This window comes from Haliotis cracherodii, unplaced genomic scaffold (genome assembly GCF_022045235.1).
Source record: "Haliotis cracherodii isolate W230 unplaced genomic scaffold, xgHalCrac1.p SCAF_7, whole genome shotgun sequence".
Lineage (NCBI taxonomy): Eukaryota > Metazoa > Mollusca > Gastropoda > Lepetellida > Haliotidae > Haliotis > Haliotis cracherodii.
In genome coordinates this window covers 31,479,689-31,495,918 of record NW_027266330.1, presented here as the reverse complement: position 1 = coordinate 31,495,918, position 16,230 = coordinate 31,479,689, and the positions used below count along the sequence as shown (strand labels likewise).

The window sequence follows — 16,230 nt, the reverse complement described above, 5'->3', positions numbered from 1 at the left end:
AGAGCCCAGTTTAGAATAGGTGCCCAGCTCTCTACTGCTTGACATTCTGCAGAGCCCAGTTTAGAATAGGTGCCCAGCTCTCTACTGCTTGACATTCTGCAGAGCCCAGTTTAGAATAGGTGCCCAGCTCTCTACTGCTTGACCTTCTGCGGAGCCAAGGTTAGAATAGGTCCCCAGCTCTCTACTGCTTGACATTCTGCAGAGCCCAGTTTAGAATAGGTGCCCAGCTCTCTACTGCTTGACCTTCTGCTGAGCCCAGTTTAGAATAGGTCCCCAGCTCTCTACTGCTTGACATTCTGCAGAGCCCAGTTTAGAATAGGTGCCCAGCTCTCTACTGCTTGACATTCTGCAGAGCCCAGTTTAGAATAGGTGCCCAGCTCTCTACTGCTTGACCTTCTGCAGAGCCCAGTTTAGAATAGGTGCCCAGCTCTCTACTGCTTGACCTTCTGCGGAGCCCAGTTTAGAATAGGTCCCCAGCTCTCTACTGCTTGACCTTCTGCTGAGCCCAGTTTAGAATAGGTGCCCAGCTCTCTACTGCTTGACCTTCTGTAGAGCCCAGGTTAGAATAGGTCCCCAGCTCTCTACTGCTTGACCCCCTGTGAGGCCGAGGTTAGTACTGGTCCCCAGCTCTCTACTGCATCTGAGACATGCATCACTTTGGGCTTTCCTCATTTCCACATTAAGCTGAAACACTGTATTAAGTAGAATACTGTTCAAAGCAGCATTAAACCAAACTCACTCACTAACTCACTCACTCATTCACTGAAACACCAAGAGACTCACTCTTCCTCTGGTTCTACATGTTGTTGGGGCTGAGGCTGTTGTTTTTGTTTTTGTTGTTTTGCCTTCTTGGGTTGTTGTTGCGGTCGTGGTTGCGGGTTCTGCTGTTGAGGTTTGATGTGGTGGAGGTGCTGTGTGTGGGCCCATATATCCTTCCTACAACACAAAACACTTCACCTGTTTCACCAGTGAGACAAATTACCCTTTGGATTTGTGTCATAAACACTCAGGCTTAGTCGGTACACACATTAGAAACGGCATCATGTTGGCTTCTGAGACCAGTAAGCTAAAACTAGAAGTCAAACAGTTGAAAATGATATTTTTCAAATAAATGTACAACATGAGGACATGACACATTTTACTTATACAGCTTCCTAATTGTTTGTAACCCAATACCAAAACACCAGCAGACGAAAACATTTTGACTGATATTTATTGAAGCTTTCTACTTTTGTTTGTTTGTGTTCATCTTTGTCAACATGCGTTTACTGCAACAATTACAGCTAGTAGTGAGACAGACTCTTCAGAGTCTCACAGATGTTTTTGTGTTTGTTTGTTGTTTAACGCCGCACTCAGCAATATTCCAGCTATATGATGGCGGTCTGTGAATAAACAAGTCTGGACCAGACAATCCAGTGATTGACATCATGAACATCAATCCATGCAATTGGGAAATGATGACATCCATCAACCAAGTCAGTGAGGCTGACCGCCGGATCCTGTTAGTCACCTCTTACGACAAGAATAGTCGCTTCTTATGGCAAGCATTGGTTGCTGAAGACCAATTCTACCCCGCATCTTTTTCTACTTAATAGGACTGCAAACTCCGACATGCTTAACAGATAATACATATTGCAATATTTTGTTCTGTGTTCCGGTATACTGGGTAAAAACAATGTAACAAATTTTGTATCATTTGACTTAAAATCTACACAGAAATTCATTCATCCAATACATCGCAACACGTATCATGATACAGATACATGAATCACAATATACTGAATTCAATTGTTTGGCCTGACATTGCCCTATCTAGTTAATGCTACCAATGAGGAAGTGCCTGTCAGGGCTCGAACAGGTAACTCGGGTACTAGGGTCGGGTGGGTACTTAAAAGGACTCAGGTACTCACAGGACTACCTGGACGCATGGTTTGTCACATGATATTTTGTTTAATGACAAAAATTAACTTGAACTCTATGGTTACACTATACGTCACTAATGTTCGCATTTCTTTCTGACTATGCACCAATTCCTTCTGACCATTATAGGTTTGAAAAAGATAAAACTTCAGTCAACTTCAGTGTTGCATGACCAGATCGTTTTATATGTGTATCTAAATACATTTTGCCTAGGTCAAACTTTTCCCAATCGGAAATTTTAGACCCAACTCTTGAGACCCACAGCGGGTAACAGGTAGGGTCGGGTAGTAGGGGGTCAGGTAGTAGGGGGTCGGGTAGTAGGGGGTGGGGTAGTAGGGAGTCAGGTAGTAGGGGGTTGGGTAGTAGGGGGTCGGGTAGTAGGGGGTCGGGTAGTTGGGGGTCAGGTAGTAGGGGTCGGGTAGTAGGGAGTCAGGTAGTAGGGGTCGGGTAGTAGGGGTCGGGTAGTAGGGGGTGGGGTAGTAGGGGGTGGGGTAGTAGGGGGTCAGGGAGTAGGGGGTCAGGGAGTAGGGGGTCAGGTAGTAGGGGGTCGGGTAGTAGGGGGTGGGGTAGTAGGGGGTCGGGTAGTAGGGGGTCAGGTAGTAGGGGGTCGGGTAGTAGGGGGTCGGGTAGTAGGGGGTGGGGTAGTAGGGAGTCAGGTAGTAGGAGGTGAGGTTGTAGGGAGTCAGGTAGTAGGGGGTCGGGTAGTAGGGGGTCAGGTAGTAGGGGGTCGGGTAGTAGGGGGTCGGGTAGTAGGGGGTCAGGTAGTAGGGGGTCGGGTAGTAGGAGGTGAGGTTGTAGGGAGTCAGGTAGTAGGGGGTCGGGTAGTAGGGGGTCAGGGAGTAGGGGGTCAGGTAGTAGGGGGTCGGGTAGTAGGGGGTCGGGTAGTAGGAGGTGGGGTTGTAGGGAGTCAGGTAGTAGGGGTCAGGTAGTAGGGGGTCGGGTAGTAGGGGGTCAGGGAGTAGGGGGTCAGGTAGTAGGGGTTCGGGTAGTAGGAGGTCGGGTATTAGGGGGTCAGGTAGTAGGGGGTCAGGTATTAGGGGGTCGGGTAGTAGGGGGTCAGGTAGTAGGGGGGTCGGGTAGTAGGGGGTAGAGTACCCAAGTAGTAAATTGGGACTCGTCCCAGCCCTAGTGCCTGTGGTGCCTGTGCTTCACCTGTGCTGGTTCCTATTGGTCTGCATGGAGAAGTAGCCACGGGACACCAGGTTGAATGCCGGATCTTCAGGGTCGCGACCTTTCGCCTGCCCCGTACTGATACTCTGTAACCAACACAACACCAAATACAACACTTGTACAAATACAACACTTGTACAAATACAACACATGTACAAATACAACACATGTACAAATACAACACTTGTAGAAATACAACACATGTACAAATACAACACTTGTGCAAATACAACACTTGTAGAAATACAACCCATGTACAAATACAACCCATGTACAAATACAACACTTGTACAAATACAACACATGTACAAATACAACACATGTACAAATACAACACATGTACAAATACAACACTTGTAGAAATACAACACATGTACAAATACAACACAACACCAAATACAACACTTGTAGAAATACAACACATGTACAAATACAACACATGTACAAATACAACACATGTACAAATACAACACTTGTAGAAATACAACACATGTACAAATACAACACATGTACAAATACAACACTTGTAGAAATACAACACATGTACAAATACAACACATGTACAAATACAACACATGTACAAATACAACACTTGTGCAAATACAACACATGTACAAATACAACACATGTACAAATACACTTGTAGAAATACAACACATGTACAAATACAACACTTGTAGAAATACAACACATGTACAAATACAACACATGTACAAATACAACACATGTACAAATACACTTGTAGAAATACACTTGTACAAATACAACACATGTACAAATACAACACTTGTAGAAATACACTTGTACAAATACAACACTTGTGCGAATACAAGCAGTTCTACTAGGGTGGTTACCGATGGCCCAATCGTCTTCATTGCCATGTTGCATATAGGTTTTGTCATGATCCAATGATCATGGGTTCGTATCCCAGGTTTTCCTTCATTACGTTTCTTGGTTTGTGTGATACAACATCTACGACTCGGCAAGATTCCAGCCATATGCGGCAGTCTATAAATAACCAAATCTAGACCAGACAATTCAGTGATCGATACTGTGAGCAATGATCCACACCACTGTTTTACCAGGACACACAACCAACCAAGTCACCGAGCCTGACCACCCAATATATTTAATCTGGTCACCTCTTACAATCAGTTAACCCAGAATCCCCATGGTGGGTTGGTGCACGGAATAAATTATTGAACTCCAGATGAGTAAAGCGATATGCGTGCATGTTCGTGCATGTGCGTCCATGAGATACCATGCTGCAGTTTAACATGAATACCCCACTCAGACACAGTATACTGACTCCGAGCCGACCAGTCCATGTCTTAGCCTCTTAATGCTGAGCACCAGGCAGGGTAACAAAAAGTACCATCTTTTTTGGGGATGCTGCTGACAGGGTTTGAACCATTGTACCTTTTGTTCCCTGGGCAGACACTCAACAAGACCATGGAGACTGTTGCGGGTGTTTGTAAAGCTCAACTTGGCATTCAACCTACTGTCATCTCTTGTCTGTTTATTTGTGGTAAACATGTAACTTTGCAGTCAGCAGAATTAGGAATAAGTCTTTTCTTATTTTATATTTTATTAATAGGGTTTGTGTTGTTGATTTTGATAATTGGTTGAAACCCCAGATTTTAATAATCGGTTGAAACCCCAGACCGTCAGCCCTCTGGACGGACGCTCTACCACTAGACGACGGAGACAGTCAACTACTTGCACAAAGTGATCTTGGCACTAAGATGATCTTAACTCCCATACTTTAACATAGGCTTATGATAGTCCTTGCGCTAAGATCGTTTTGTGCAAGTGGGCCCCAATGAAATAACCTTCATCCTTAGCACGACCTGACTCTTCAGGGTCAGTCAACATTGGACTTACCTCCACTGTATTGAGAAGCATACGTGTTGTAAAATTGTGAAATGTGCCAAAAATGTGAACTGTTTCCTGGGCAACCTCTCGTGACAGTTCTCTTGTTGCCTGGAAACACAGCAGAGAGATAACTGGAAACATGTTATCTCTGGGAATAAACATTAGCCTTTACAGAAAACACCCAAACTGTTGACACACTGTATTTTTCCCATGCATCCACAATGACGCAGTTGTTTTAATAAATATATTTCATCTTGATAACAATTCAAAATTAGATTTAAATTCAAATTTAATTATATCTTAATATAATATAATCAAATTCGATTTATTGGACACTCATCTGATGAAATTCTTTTACTTTTTTAACATTTTATTTTAAGTACCGTTACTTAGATTACAGATTTATTTTCAAAACACAGGCAAGGTTGACAATTTAAAGATGAATATGAATAAGTGATCTCTTAAAAGATCTCTTTTAAGGATGACATAAAGGAAATATCCTGCAAGAGTTACTTCCCTTCCCCTTATCTTCTTATTGCATGGTTTCTTATCCACTAATATATATATGGGGGGCACGGAGGGCCCAGTTGTCTTAAGCGTCATGATTCGCTTTGCAGAGTTGCGTCCCTTGGGCACGCCAGAAACCCATGATTGTGGATTCGAATCCTGGTTCACCCCAATTATGTTTCTAGGTTTGTCAGCACCATACCCATGCTCGTGGGCTTCACCGAAGTGGTAAATGTCCGAGACCTATATCACTTCGGGCTTTCCTCCCACATTAAACTGACACGCCGAGATATAACTGAAATACAGTTAAAAGCGGCGTTAAACCCAACTCACTCACTCACTAATATATATTACTGAAATTTGAGTGTGAAAAATAATAATTCACATGTGGGAAATTTTGTTTTAGTAGATATGTCGTAAAGAAAAAATACACCAAATGAAATACTGCTGCTGTTTTACTAGAGTATTCCCTCATCTCACCAGCAGCATGAGCTCCTCGGCAACCAGTGTGACGGCTCGCCTCTCTGCCAGCGCCCCTGCCGTCTTCTCCCAGTCTTCATTCTCGGCTCGTACTATGGCACTGTAAGAAGAAGAAAGGTTCCTGTACTGTTCCTGCCCTAAATACCTGACAATAAATGAAGTCTTCATTCTCTGCTCGTACTATGGCACTGTAAGAAGAAGAAAGGTTCCTGTACTGTTCCTGCCCTAAATACCTGACAATAGATGAAGTCTTCATGTTCAGCTCGTACCATGGCACTGTAAGAAGAAGAAAGGTTTCTTTACTGTTCCTGCCCTAAATACCTGACAATAGATGAAGTCTTCATTCTCAGCTCGTACTATGGCACTGTAAGAAGAAGAAAGGTTCCTGTACTGTTCCTGCCCTAAATACCTGACAATAGATGAAGTCTTCATGTTCGGCTCGTACCATGGCACTGTAAGAAGAAGAAAGGTTCCTGTACTGTTCCTGCCCTAAATACCTGACAATAGATGAAGTCTTCATGTTCGGCTCGTACCATGGCACTGTAAGAAGAAGAAAGGTTCCTGCACTGTTCCTGCCCTAAATACCTGACAATAGATGAAGTCTTCATGTTCGGCTCGTACCATGGCACTGTAAGAAGAAGAAAGGTTCCTGTACTGTTCCTGCCCTAAATACCTGACAATAGATGAAGTCTTCATGTTCAGCTCGTACCATGGCACTGTAAGAAGAAGAAAGGTTTCTTTACTGTTCCTGCCCTAAATACCTGACAATAGATGAAGTCTTCATTCTCAGCTCGTACTATGGCACTGTAAGAAGAAGAAAGGTTCCTGTACTGTTCCTGCCCTAAATACCTGACAATAGATGAAGTCTTCATGTTCGGCTCGTACCATGGCACTGTAAGAAGAAGAAAGGTTCCTGTACTGTTCCTGCCCTAAATACCCAACAATAGATGAAGTCTTCATGTTCGGCTCGTACCATGGCACTGTAAGAAGAAGAAAGGTTCCTGTACTGTTCCTGCCCTAAATACCTGACAATAGATGAAGTCTTCATGTTCGGCTCGTACCATGGCACTGTAAGAAGAAGAAAGGTTCCTGTACTGTTCCTGCCCTAAATACCTGACAATAGATGAAGTCTTCATGTTCGGCTCGTACCATGGCACTGTAAGAAGAAGAAAGGTTCCTGTACTGTTCCTGCCCTAAATACCTGACAATAGATGAAGTCTTCATGTTCGGCTCGTACCATGGCACTGTAAGAAGAAGAAAGGTTCCTGTACTGTTCCTGCCCTAAATACCTGACAATAGATGAAGTCTTCATGTTCGGCTCGTACCATGGCACTGTAAGAAGAAGAAAGGTTCCTGTACTGTTCCTGCCCTAAATACCTGACAATAGATGAAGTCTTCATGTTCAGCTCGTACCATGGCACTGTAAGAAGAAGAAAGGTTCCTGCACTGTTCCTGCCCTAAATACCCAACAATAGATGAAGTCTTCATGTTCGGCTTGGGGTCAAATATTCAAATATTTGTTCAAGACACCATGAACACAAATACTTTGTCATGTATTTGCCTACTTCTCTTCCTTTGTATTGTTAAGCAGTTTCCAAAACGATGACAACTGTCCTTATTTCTGTTATGTCATCAACGGATCCTGACATAACTAAGGGATGCAACTCTGCACAGAGAAATGCAGACTAGGTCACCTAGGATGCTTATTTTATTGCAATAAAGGAGAGAGATCACTAATTCAAGCAAAATCATGTCAGAGGACATATTCAGGGTAAATCTGGGGTTCGAACCCCTGACCTGTGGATCCTGCTGGAACTAAGGGAGGCAACTTAGTAGGATGGGAGTCCTTCAACCTCAGGACCAACATTACCCCCCTTACATCTGAAGAATACCCAAACATGAAAATAAACTGAAGCAACACAAATTGGGTGTTGTTGTGAAACAAATAAACAAACAAACAAACAAACAAACAACTTCTATTCCAGCAGTGTCTGCAGGAGCCTACTCACTGCCTCATCTCTGCCTCGTAGATGTGGATGTCTGGCTTGATGTGGTGGATGAGGAAGTTGTCGATGATGTCCTCCACCAGCTTGCGTACGATGACGTAGTCCCCTAGCTGCCAGTGGTCGTATGTCTCCAGGCCAAGTTCCCCATTGTACGGCCTCTTCTTCGTCTCGTATTCAGCTCGAATCTCCTCCCTGTGGGATGTAAACATGCAGTTTATTATTAGACCTGACCATGTGGCTTCTTGTTATGGATATATAAGCCTTGTGAAAGTAAAATGAAAATATGATAGAACTGATGTTCATGAAAATTCGGAGTAGAATAGGTCTTCAGCAACCCATGCTTGCCGTAAAAGGCGACTATGCTTGTCGTAAGAGGGGACTAAAAGGATCAGGTTGTCAGGCTCGCTGACTTGGTTGAAGCATGTCATCGATCCCAATTGCGTAGATCAATGCTCATGATATTAATCACTGGATTGTCTGGTTCAAACTCAATTATTTACAGACTGCCTTCATATGGCCTGAATATTGCTGAGTGCGGCATAAAACAACAAACCAACCGAATGATCTTTTTCTTCATAGTTTTGTTTTAGGTTTTATTTAAGAGCTCTTCCTGGAAATTAGGGAAATTTCAACAAGTCTTATTTGTAAAAAATATTTCTAAAATTAGTTCATAGACTATGTACAATTTTACTTTGAGGCAAGTTGTATTTAACACTGCTTTGTTTGTTTGCTTGTGTTTTAAGGCTGAACTCAGGAATATTCAAGCTATATGATGACAGTCTGTATATATAATCCAGTCTGGACCAGACAATCCAGTGATTGATGTTGTGAGCAAAGATACATACCATTGGGGTATGTTGACACGCCATCAACCAAGTCATCGAGCCTGACCACCCGATTCATTAAACTGACTTTATAGCAGACTCGATATGGTGCCGTAATGCACATTAATGTGGCAAGATCATCACTTTCGACCAGCATAGGTTGCCAGAGACCAGTTCCACGCACATCACTACAAAAGTGCAATAATCTTGAATGCTATGTTAAACCCCATTTCACTTCACCTCACTGTGTCCCAACTGGACGGCATCCCAGAGATTAATATTATAATAAATAAAAGTGGCAAGACCTTTCCATTTTCAATAGAAATCTCTGCTAAAAGCAGAGTCGATTGTACGATTCGGACTATATCATGAACATGTGTTTATGAATCACTATCGAAAAGTACTGATACCAGGTGTTTGCGAAAAGGTGAGCGTATTCTGCTCCACCGATGGCACCTGTCACAAACACATGCCAAGGCAAGTGAATTGTTCACCTGTAAAAACACGGGCACATAAGATCAAAGGCAAAATAGGGAATTGCATCAGGACAACATTTTGTCACTGAGGCATCAAATTCTGAAATGTCCTCCACATGTCTACCATATAACCTTTTTAAAGCTCTACTGAGACCTTGAATGCTGTATTTTTGATCAAACAACTTCTGAGCAAGAGTCGTAAGATGCTCTTTGAAATCTTGGTAGAAAGAGCATGCTCGATTGTATCTCAAAAGTTGTGGAATGTAAACACCAAGGGCAGGAGCTGCTGGAATATTTCTCGGCCATGGGTCAGTGTCTAACAGTGTAACAGTGTAGCGTCAATACAATTGTTACTCTAGTATGTGGTAAAGGGTTAAGCCACATGCTTATGAAATTGCTTGAATCAGGAAGAAGTTGACCGTGTCCGGCTTTGACTAACCTAAGTCTGTAAATGCGGTCCATGGCATAGGGGAGATCATCCACTGCGCGTCGGACGTACGACCCAGCGGAGTGGGCACTGTGTTCGCTCGGGGTCCCCACTCCAAGCATATTAGGGCTGACATTAGGGTTGGCAGCCAATACATCGCTTCCTGAAACACAAGGGTTGATTTCACTTCCTGTACTGGTCCTTCCAAAACTTGAACCACTAGGCTAATTGTTGGGGCTGGGACGACACAAAAACTGTGCGATCCAATGCGTATCACGATACCTTGCTCACTATCAAATTTGTATCATGATACTTACATGTACTCTTATCTGTGGTCCTTAAGCCATTTTTTCAGAGACAGGAACGCCAAATACCTGGCACACAGATGATTTACAGTTGGCAGTGGCAAGTATGGCACAATGGTTAAAAATACTTTTCACTTCTAATTTTCACTACTAATTACTACTACTGTTTAGTGTATCAGTTATTAAAGCAAACAGTGAAGGTAAGAATCGCTACTTTTTACTTAGTATCTGACTGTGATTGATTCTTGTATCAATAAGTAGAAAAATTGCGATTCATCAATGCTTTTTGTTTGTTTGTTTGTTGTTTAATGCCGCACTCAGCAATGTTCCACCTATATGACGGCAGACTGTAAGTAATAGAGTTTGGTTTAATTAACCATTTCAACCATATTACACCGGGGTCCGAGTGGTCTAACAGTGTAACAGTGTAACGTCAATACAGTTGTTACTCTGGTAGGTGGTAAAGGGTTAAGCCACATGGGTCAGAGTCTGACAGTGTAACGTCAATACAGGTGTCACTCTGGTAGGTGGTAAAGGGTTAAGCCACAGTTGTCGGAGTCTAGCAATGTAACGTCAATACAGTTGTCACTCCGGTAGGTGGTAAAGGGTTAAGCCACATGGGTCAGAGTCTAACAGTCTAACAGTGTAACGTCAATACAGTAGCCACTCCGGTAGGTGGTAAAGGGTTAAGCCACATGGGTCAGAGTCTAACAGTGTAACGTCAATACAGTTGTCACTCCGGTAGGTGGTAAAGGGTTAAGCCACATGGGTCAGAGTCTAACAGTCTAACAGTGTAACGTCAATACAGTTGTCACTCCGGTAGGTGGTAAAGGGTTAAGCCACATGGGTCAGAGTCTAACAGTGTAACGTCAATACAGTTGTCACTCCGGTAGGTGGTAAAGGGTTAAGCCACATGGGTCAGAGTCTAACAGTGTAACGTCAATACAGTTGTCACTCCGGTAGGTGGTAAAGGGTTAAGCCACATGTGTCAGAGTCTAACAGTCTAACAGTGTAACGTCAATACAGTAGCCACTCCGGTAGGTGGTAAAGGGTTAAGCCACATGTGTCAGAGTCTAACAGTCTAACAGTGTAACGTCAATACAGTTGTCACTCTGGTAGGTGGTAAAGGGTTAAGCCACATGGGTCAGAGTCTAACAGTCTAACAGTCTAACAGTGTAACGTCAATACAGTAGCCACTCCGGTAGGTGGTAAAGGGTTAAGCCACATGTGTCAGAGTCTAACAGTCTAACAGTGTAACGTCAATACAGTTGTCACTCTGGTAGGTGGTAAAGGGTTAAGCCACATTGGTCAGAGTCTAACAGTGTAACAGTGTAACGTCAATACAGTTGTTACTCCGGTAGGTGGTAAAGGGTTAAGCCACATGGGTCAGAGTCTGACAGTGTAACAGTGTAACGTCAATACAGTAGCCACTCCGGTAGGAGACACATTAACATAAAAAGCTCATAAACTACTTGACTGCCTTGTTACACAGAATCCGAGGGCCGTGACTGACAACACCATGCTCCTGCACACAAACAATCAGACATGACAACTACACAGCCATATTGTACAAACAAGTACAGTTTGAGGACAATTGTACTCATACAGTTTGTACAATTTTAGACTACTGACTACTCTTTGGTAGAAATAGATAAATATATCAGCGCCAATCATCTGTTGGCTTTCTTTGTTAGCTTCTACCCTTTGTTATTTTCCACCTTTTGTTATCTTATTAATTTTGTTGTCCTTACAGGTACATATATACATGATATACAGTTAACTACAGTTATAACAAACTCAAAGGGACCACTAATTTTAGTTTGTTATAACCGTAGTTCGTTATAAGCATATATACAGCATAACTACAGCAAAACGTCGGGACAAAAAGTAAGTTCGTTATATCTTATTTATGTGTTTCACTTCTGAATGCCTTTCAAAGACCTAGATAAATATTGTTCTGGAAGGTTTGCGAACAAGAAAGTACTCTAAAAGTTGCGAGTGACACACTCGCAATAGTTTCCTGATGCAGTTATTTATTGTTAAATACACTACTCCCACATGCATCTATAGTTAAGAAATCTCTGACTGACACTGAGTCCCCATTTCATCTTAACAGAGTGTAGCAAAACTTCCCAGGCAATTTCGGGGGTGTTTCGGGGGAAGCCATGGGATTTTAACAAATTTGTGGTCACTAAAATCCATTGAAATTCACGGATCCAAAGAAGATTCTCACCCCTGATTGAGAAATGGCAGGAATAAAATAAAAGCTCCTCTCAAAGTAATTTATTCCATCTGACATTTTATATTTTGATCAACAAGCTATAAGGCCTACTGTGGTAGTCTTTCATTGTCAGACCTTCCCCTTGGAAAAACTCAAATCCCAAATAATTTGTTTGTTGTTGGGTTGGGACGGGTAACTCGGGTACTGGCGTCGGGTGGGTACAGAGAAGAACCTGGGTACCCATAGGACTACCAAGACCCGTGGTTAGTCATGTGATTATATTGTTTAATGGCAAAAAATATCTAGAACTCTATGGTTACACCGGGGGGTTGGCGTACCTGGGTATTAAATTTGGACTTGTCCCAGCCCTAGTTTGTTTAATGCTGAACACAGCAATATTTCAGCTATATGTATGTAAGTAATCAAGTCTGGACTAGACAATCCAGTGATTGACATTGTAAACAACATCCCAGGACAACGGGTACAGTGATGGCCAACGATGAGGCAATTACCAAATCTGACCACTTGATACATTAGTGAGTTAGGGAGTTGGGTTTAATGCTGCTTTTAACATTATTCAAGTTATATCACGGCGTCTCAGCTTAATGTGGTAGGAAAGCCCAAAGTGATGTAGGTCTCAGACGTTTACCACTTCGGTGAAACCCACGAGCACGGATATGGTGCTGACAGACCTAGAAAAATAATCGGGGTGAACCGGGATTCGAACCCACAATCGTGTTCAAGGGACGCAACTCTGCACAGCGAATTGCGGCGCCTCAGACGACTGGGTCACCTGTGCCCCCCTTGATATATTAAGTCGCCTCAAACAACAAAATTAGGTTTCTCGGGACAGGTTCAAGCCTGGAGACATTGGATGTCTTAAGCTTCTAAAATAGTTAAGGTTATACAATAATAATTACTTAGACCGATCTCGACAATAAAAGTCAATGTACACCAATATGAACCTCAGTATTCAATACCCCAACACACTACAGAACTCCCTATCACACAATGCACAATCACCACTCAGTCAATAAAGCCTTTTATACCTCAGAGAACTGTCAGGTAGTGAAAAAGATCTGACAGACGCATATTGGTGTAGTCAATGGCTGTGTATTAACAACTGCATAATTTCATGCTGGACTGGTTCAGTTTGATCGAAGTCAACTTCAGTTAATCTCCCGGGTATATAAGACAGAGTGTTGTGTCAGTGAGTACACTGATCATAAGGTCTTTTTAGCAATTGGCAGGTTGGCTCAGAACCAACTTAATTTCCTCAGCTGGCCTAAACAGACGACATTGCAGATGTGTAGATATATGAACATAATGATGTCAGAACACTATTATACCCCATTCACATACACAAAATTTACTCACGTAAGTATTTTTTCACATGTGTAGGTGATGTGAAATGGGGTTTAACGCCGCGTCCAAGTTTATTGCACTTATATAGCGACGTGCATGCACGTGTGTGTGTGTGGCTGCTTGTACTAGACCGGACTGATGCCGATTTGTAGTGCTAGCTCACTGAGATACCATGTCGCAGTTTAACATGAATATCCCACACAGACATAGTATACTGACTCCGAGACGACCAGTCCTTATTTTAACCCCTTAATGTCGAGCGCCAGACAGGGTAACAACAAGTACCATCTTTTAACGTCTTTTGGTATGACGCGGATGGGGATCGAACTCCGGACCTTCTGCTCTCAGGGCGGACGCTCTACCATTAGACCATTTTGTTTTGTCACAACATAGATCTTGATTATTCATCAGATCTCCTTGTCTGGGTGCCACCATTTTTCTTGAAGCAAATGCAAGTGATACAAGAGATGGAATCTGATTGGCCAATAGGAGAGGCAAAGATGTGACAACTCATAATAACCACTGGTGGCACTACCATTGAGCCCAGAAACTCCAGTCTAGTTCGGCAAGGGTGGAAAGTGGCCTTTCATAGCCAGTTAACTCCCTTGCCTCAGGAAGATGGGTTTAACGCTGTCTTGAACAGTACTTCAGTTACATCGCTGCATGTCAGCTTCATGTGGGAGGAGATGCATGTCTTGGACATTCCCCACTCAAGTGAAAGCCATGAGCATCATTATGGTGCTGACAAGATCAGATTCAAACCCAGGATCAGCAGATCCTGGCACTGCTAAGAGACGTAACTCTTCACAGCAAATTCCGCCTCTTACAGTAGGTAGATATACAATGTATCATGATCAATGACTATTTCCTAGCAGAATTAACATCCCAGTGCAATGCTGTCATCTATCATCTTTGTTAAGCCAGAGCTTGTTTCCGTTGGAAGTGAAAACATAACACAACTGACGACAAAGTAGAGCCATCTTTTTATTTCATAACAATAATTATAAATAAAATTCTAAAATAAAAAATAATCTATGTGTTTTTCTACAAAATATAAAATCTGTACATATCATCAACAAGGTGAATAACATTAACAAGACAAGGATGAATTTACAGAAAGTTGTACTGATAGGACATTAGCCCTTAAAGGAATATCAGTAGCATAATTAAAATATATTAGTCTTTAGCTTGTAACTAGATAAATATAGTTTCTATTAGTGAAATATCAATATACATCCATTTCAAATGCTGACAGGTAGGAATTACTGAAGGAAAATATAATTTTTTCAGAAAAAGTTATTTTGATATACATTCCACTGTTTTTTTTAATTATACATCATTAATTGCCATTTTCAATAAAATGCAAATGCTGAAAGTAGATTTAATTGGACAACTATATAATTTTGAAAAATATTCCCAATACAATATCAATGATAATTTTGGCATGCTGTATTAACTGATAGATTTAAAGGATATATAACCTTCAAGATATCACAACAAATATAGATCGAGCTGAACAGATGACAGATGAGCTGACATTGCACTGAGCTGAAGCGATGAAGGTGGTACATCTGACACAGAAGTCACAACTTGTAAATGTGTGGAAGATAAACGTGACACAACTGTGACATACATTTTACAAAGTGAGTGAGTGAGTGAGTGAGTGAGTGAGTGAGTGAGTGAGTGAGTTGGGTTTAACACCACTTTTAACAGTATTCCAGTTATATCACGGCGTGTCAGCTTAATGTGGGAGGAAAGCCCGAAGTGATACAGGTCTGAGATGTTTACCACTTCGGTGAAACCCACGGGTATGGTGCTGACAAACCGAGAAACATAATTGGGGCGAACCGGGATTCGAACCCACACTCATAGGTTTCTGGCGTGCCAAAGGTACACTGTGATACAAACCTTCACAATACATAGTTCCTGGGCCCACTTGCACAAAGCGATCTTAGCGCTACGACTATTGTAAGCCTCTGTTAAAGTATGAGAGTTACGATCATCTTAGCGCTAAGATCGCTTTGTGCAAGTGGGCCCAGGCCTACAGTCATACATGAAGGGTTGGAAATTAACTTTTCTTTTCACTGGTCCACAAAAAAGACCTGCTAAAGAGTTGCCATCTAGTTAATTGTAAAAGTGGTAGTCCACAAAAAAATGTCACAAGTCAAATGTGTTTTTTGTGTGTTTCGAACAAGCTTTTTATGTTAAGTTTATTTCAGACCCTGACATAAAGGTGATGTAAAGGTGACCACATGTCAGATAAGATACCATTGCTTATAAAGAGATTCTATTGGTCAAATATTATGCTACTTCTCAGACAACTGGATAGGAATCAGTCAATTAACAGTGAGATTCTATTGGTCAAATATTATGCTACTTCAGACAACTGGCTATGAATCACTCAATTAACAGTGAGATTCTATAGGTCAAATATTATGCTACTTCACAGACAACTGGATAGGAATCAGTCAATTAACAGTGAGATTCTATTGGTCAAATATTATGCTACTTTACAGACAACTGGATAGGAATCAGTCAATTAACAGTGCGATTCTATTGGTCAAATATTATGCTACTTCACAGACAACTGGATATGAATCAGTCAATTAACAGTGTGATTCTATTGGTCAAATATTATGCTACTTCACAGACAA

At 42.0% G+C, this 16,230-nt stretch overlaps 1 protein-coding gene across 1 annotated transcript in view; it reads right to left on the bottom strand.

Annotated features, from left to right (window-relative positions):
* LOC139447702 (uncharacterized) overlaps positions 1–16,230 on the bottom strand; it is a 55,639-nt gene that overhangs the window by 25,641 nt on the left and 13,768 nt on the right. The window contains exons 6-11 of the mRNA XM_071229149.1: positions 9,698–9,848; positions 7,962–8,150; positions 5,953–6,052; positions 4,975–5,073; positions 3,073–3,176; positions 784–936 (exon numbers count right to left, since the gene is read on the bottom strand). Of these exons, the coding sequence (XP_071085250.1) occupies positions 784–936; positions 3,073–3,176; positions 4,975–5,073; positions 5,953–6,052; positions 7,962–8,150; positions 9,698–9,848 (796 nt within the window). The remainder of the gene's footprint in view (positions 1–783; positions 937–3,072; positions 3,177–4,974; positions 5,074–5,952; positions 6,053–7,961; positions 8,151–9,697; positions 9,849–16,230) is intronic.